Below are 4,892 nucleotides of genomic sequence, written 5' to 3'. Positions count from 1 at the left end.
GGGACCACCACAGGGATCTTTGCTCACCTTAGTTCCTCCTCTGTTCTGAAGGTTTAAATGTTGGGCGGTCGCATCGCAAGACAAAGAAGCCCCTTCCCCCAACTCCTGAGGAGGACCAGGTAAAAGCCAACGTCAGGGTTTGCTCCAAGGTGTTGGAGAAAAGGTCTGCCTGGAAAAAGCCAACATATTCAATGACTGCTCAGAGATGCACAGGCCAGGACTCTGCTCTGGGGAGGGATGTCAAGATGGTGACTTTAGGGAGAAGGAGCTTGAAGCAGGGGATGGAGCCCAAAGGCCTATAGGAAGGTCAAATTATCTCAACCTTGAGGTTTCCCAGGGCAGCTGAGAGATTTACGCCCTAATGTAGGCTGGAGGAGTCACAGGTTAAGCCGAAAGGTAAAGAGAAAACACTTGTCTTTTGTGGAGATGGGGAAAAATGTTTTGATAAATGTCCGGGGAGAGGAAATTGGTGTTCTGGTAGAGATATGTGTGGGAGCTGAGACAAACACTGCGCTGAGCTGGCCTGAGACCACTGCCCTGCCAGGCCTGGGAAGGGTCTCACGTGGTGTGTGTGCAAGCCTGACCATGTCCCACGCTCTCCCTCCCGCCGTGGGAAGATGGTGATGAAGCCTCTGCCTCCCGAGCCAGCCCCCAGCACAGCAGGGGAGATGAAGAAGGTGGTGGCCCTCTACAACTACGAGCCGATGAATGCGCAGGACCTGCAGCTGCAGAAGGGCGAGGAGTACTTCATCCTGGAGGAGAGCCACCTGCCCTGGTGGAAAGCCCTTGACAAGAACGGGTGAGAGCTCCCACTGCCCATGGCCGTGGCTCTGCAGTGCTGCCCTGCCCTGGTGCTCAGGCCCTGGTGGGCAAACACACCCCTCTGGCACCCCGAGGGTGAGGACAGGCTGCCTGCCCACCTGTGGGCTGCCCTGGTGAGGAGGGGGAGGAGGCTGAAACCAGCTGTGGTGTCAGCCATCCCCACACATGAACCCAGATGGGCTTGCACCAAAGTTTTTGAGCCCTCCTGAGACAGGAATATCCTTTCCCCTTGGCCTCCTCCATCAATGTGTGACCAGCCTCTTTTCTCCTGCAGGAGGGAAGGATACATCCCCAGCAACTACGTCACTGAAACCAGAAATTCCCTAGAGATCTTTGAGTAAGAGAGGGCACAGGGACCTGGCGAGTTGCACTTGGTTGGAGACGTTTTCCATTTGGTTCTGTTACCCTACACAGCCCCTGAGCCCAGCCTGGCTGGGTCACTCTCCCTCTTCCACATCCTCTGGCAGCCTCCAGCCCCTGGCAGCCATCCCTGCCCTGCTCTCTGCACCCCCTGTCCTGGCTGGGCCAGGGTCAGACCGGGCTGGGGACAGAGGTGGCTGTGGAGATCTCCCTGATGGCTGTGTCCCTGTTCCAGGTGGTACTCAAAGAACATCACTCGGAGCCAAGCGGAGCAACTGCTGAAACAGGAGGTAGGTGTTGCCTCCCGAGGCTGGGTCTGTTCTACACACCAGCCCTCCATGGGCTGTTCTCACATTGTGTCCAGCATGGGACCAACCCTGGCTTGTGCTGGGAGGGGAGTGTAGCACCAACAGCCCCAGGAACATTCCCTATGCCAATGTGAGCTCCTCCAGGCAGCCACTTCAGGAGGTGGCCTCCTGTGCAGGGAGTGGAAATAGGACTCCTCTGACTCACTGCGTCCTCTCCAGCCCTGCTGTGATCTTCACTCACTTTAAGTTTTGCCTGTCACAGTGACACACAGTCCCCACAACCACCCAGTGCCCTTTGCCCTTTCTGCTTTAGGGTAAGGAAGGGGGCTTCATTGTCCGAGATTCCACCAGCAAGACAGGGAAATACACTGTCTCCGTCTATGCCAAGTCCTCTGCGTAAGTGGCTCTAAGAACAGCTTGTTTCTCCCCCAGAGGGCCCCTCCAGGCACCCCTCACCCTCTGTCTCTCCTCCCCATGTTCTCCCTCTCCAGAGACCCCCAAGGCACGATCCGGCACTATGTTGTCTGCTGCACCCCCCAGAACCAGTATTACCTGGCAGAAAAACACCTGTTCAACAGCATCCCAGAGCTTATCACCTACCACCAGCACAACTCTGCAGGTCAGTGGCTGGGAGACAGAGTGAAGCCAGCAGTGTTTTCACTGGCACCACGGTATCCCCACCTTCCTGTGCCAAAGGCAGGAGGGTTTTGTGTTCCCTGCTGGAATGTGGCAGGTAAGCCTGGAGTGGCAATCTCTGCTGCTGTGTTTCAGGGCTCATATCCAGACTGAAGTACCCCGTGTCTCAGCAAAAGAAAAGTGCTCCTTCCACAGCTGGCCTTGGCTATGGTAAGCCAGCCCGGGCTACCTCAGAGTTCCCTGGTTGCAGCGTTTGTTTCTGCTGGCAGCAACTTTCCCAGGCCGGGATCCCGGCTGTCCCATGGCTCATAGCCTTCCTAGGAACCACTTCCCAACTGCCCTCTGGTGACAGTATTGACCAAAAGACTCCACAAGCTACCTTGCTCCTGTCCCCTGGAGGAACAGGTCTCAGATTTTGTGGGTTTTGTGGATAATTTTTCAGGCAGAAAATGCTTGTGAGCTTTTCTTGGGCTTGCTAGACCAGATGATTGGGAGCACTGTGCAGGGAAGTCACCTGCAGCCACATTACACTCACACTCTCTGTCCTAGGGTCGTGGGAGATCGACCCCAAGGATCTGACCTTCCTGAAGGAACTCGGGACGGGGCAGTTTGGCGTGGTGAAGTACGGGAAATGGAGAGGCCAGTACAACGTTGCTATCAAGATGATCAGGGAAGGCTCCATGTCAGAGGATGAGTTTATTGATGAAGCCAAAGTCATGATGTAAGTGGTGAGCACCTTGCAGGTCAGTGCTGGATGCTCCTTGCCAGAATGGCTGCACTCTTGGGAGGTGTGGAGGGACAGTCTAAGACAGTCCCATACTCTGTAAAACGCACCCAAGATCCCACTGATTTTGGACAGATTCCTTGGTGAGGTTTTCCACCATCAGCTGGGCCAGAAGCATCTTCCCTTCCCAAACTCTCCTTACTCACAGGTGCTTCCTTTGCTGCCTGGCTTTCTAGATGCTCAGAATTGCCTTTGTCCCCAACACAGGAACCTGTCTCATGAGAAGCTGGTGCAGCTCTACGGGGTCTGCACTAAGCAGCGTCCCATCTTCATCATCACCGAGTACATGGCCAATGGCTGCCTCCTGAACTTCCTGAGGGAAACACGGCAGCGGTTCCAGCCTGCCGAGCTGCTGGAGATGTGCAAGGATGTCTGTGAAGCTATGGAGTACCTGGAATCCAAGCAGTTCCTGCACAGAGACCTGGTAGGGCTGTGACTGCTTTGTTCAGGCAAAATCCCACCGGGGAAATCGCCCCTTCATAGATAAACAGGATGCTTGGAGGGCTCTGTTGCTTTCTTTGCTGAGGACTTTATAGTTTGCCCCAGCCTAGGTGAACTGGCAGGATGAAGTGAGGTGAAGTGTTAGGTGGGTGGGGATGAGATGAAGTTCACCTGCTACAGGGGAATGGGAGAAGCAAGAGCAGGTAGAAGTAACTGTCTCCATCTCTCCATTCACAGGCTGCTCGAAACTGTTTGGTGAATGACCAAGGAATTGTGAAAGTGTCAGATTTTGGTCTTTCCAGGTCTGGTAGATGTGTCTGTGTCACTTTCCTGTCTCAGTACCCCATCTCCTCCTTCTACATTTTAGTCTTTGTCCCCACCACCCTCCAGCTGTGCTTTCCTATTGTCTTCCCATTTCATCTCCCTGGCTCAACCTTCCGCCTCTCCACTTTCCACCATCCCTTTCTTACTTCCCCTGGCCCTTTCCCCCCTCTCTTTGCATCTTCTTTCCCCCACCTCTGGTCTCCTGGCTGCAGCTTGCTCTCCACATCCCCTTTTTGCTGTGCTTCCATGTCAGCCAATCCCTTCCACAATGCTGACTAACACACACTTACTGCTGAAACCCATGCAGAGTTGCAACCTCTGGTCATTCTGAGCCACCCATTCCTTTTGGGCTTGGTCAGTTGTGTGGAGGAGCAAAATGTGAAATCCAAGTGAGGCACCCTGATCCATTTTCCTGCTGCAGGTATGTGCTAGATGATGAGTACACAAGCTCCATGGGGTCCAAGTTTCCAGTGCGGTGGTCTCCTCCTGAAGTGCTGCTGTACAGCAAGTTCAGCAGCAAGTCTGACGTCTGGTCCTTTGGTAAGAGCACGGCATTGATGACTTGGAGGTTGGGAACTCCTCTGCAAACCAGGTGCAGGTACAGGTGCTCCCATCCCATCAGCTCTCCTTGCCGTTCCCCCCAACAGGTGTCCTGATGTGGGAAGTTTACTCGCTGGGAAAGATGCCTTACGAGAGGTTTAATAACAGCGAGACAACCGAGCACGTCATCCAAGGCCTGCGCCTGTACCGGCCGCAGGCGGCCTCGGAGCGGGTCTACGCCATCATGTACAGCTGCTGGCACGAGGTGAGTGGCTGTCACCCCTGGTGACACCTCCAGCCACCCTGGCAGGGTGACGGGGCTCCCCGGGGCACGGCTGGGGCAGACACGGGCTCCAGCCAGGCTCCCCTCTCGCCCGGCAGAAGCCTGAGGAGCGCCCCACCTTCACCGCGCTGCTGGGCAGCATCCTGGACATCGCCGACGAGGACTGCTGACCGCGGGTACTGCCCGCTGACCCCGGCCCAGCGCTGCCACTGCCCACAGGGACAGACCTGCACACCGGGCGGTATTGCGGCATGGTTGTCACGGACACAGCACGGGCGAGCAGGAGCCTGGGGGACCCCCATGGCCGCGCCCACAGCCCCATCACATGCTCAGAGCTCCATCACCGCCCCGGGGCTCCATCACATCCCGGAGCCTCATCACCGCCCCGGAGCCC

At 56.1% G+C, this 4,892-nt stretch overlaps 2 protein-coding genes across 2 annotated transcripts in view; both read left to right on the top strand.

Moving 5' to 3' along the window:
* The window catches only part of BTK (Bruton tyrosine kinase), a 9,987-nt gene extending 5,101 nt beyond the window's left edge, over window positions 1-4,886 (top strand). The window contains exons 6-18 of the mRNA XM_017737614.1: window positions 43-119; window positions 618-799; window positions 1,097-1,159; window positions 1,418-1,472; window positions 1,804-1,886; window positions 1,982-2,109; window positions 2,262-2,336; window positions 2,676-2,847; window positions 3,118-3,334; window positions 3,589-3,653; window positions 4,097-4,215; window positions 4,323-4,480; window positions 4,597-4,886. Coding sequence (XP_017593103.1) covers window positions 43-119; window positions 618-799; window positions 1,097-1,159; window positions 1,418-1,472; window positions 1,804-1,886; window positions 1,982-2,109; window positions 2,262-2,336; window positions 2,676-2,847; window positions 3,118-3,334; window positions 3,589-3,653; window positions 4,097-4,215; window positions 4,323-4,480; window positions 4,597-4,668 — 1,466 coding nt within the window. The 3' untranslated portion in view covers window positions 4,669-4,886. The remainder of the gene's footprint in view (window positions 1-42; window positions 120-617; window positions 800-1,096; window positions 1,160-1,417; window positions 1,473-1,803; window positions 1,887-1,981; window positions 2,110-2,261; window positions 2,337-2,675; window positions 2,848-3,117; window positions 3,335-3,588; window positions 3,654-4,096; window positions 4,216-4,322; window positions 4,481-4,596) is intronic.
* The window catches only part of TIMM8A (translocase of inner mitochondrial membrane 8 homolog A (yeast)), a 6,878-nt gene continuing 3,236 nt past the window's right edge, over window positions 1,251-4,892 (top strand). Inside the window, exon 1 of the mRNA XM_017737613.1 lies at window positions 1,251-1,258. The gene's annotated coding sequence lies outside the window, so the exon portion shown is untranslated. The remainder of the gene's footprint in view (window positions 1,259-4,892) is intronic.

Source organism: Corvus brachyrhynchos, unplaced genomic scaffold (genome assembly GCF_000691975.1).
Source record: "Corvus brachyrhynchos isolate BGI_N302 unplaced genomic scaffold, ASM69197v1 scaffold346, whole genome shotgun sequence".
Classification (NCBI taxonomy): domain Eukaryota; kingdom Metazoa; phylum Chordata; class Aves; order Passeriformes; family Corvidae; genus Corvus; species Corvus brachyrhynchos.
This window is presented reverse-complemented; position numbering and strand designations above follow the sequence as displayed.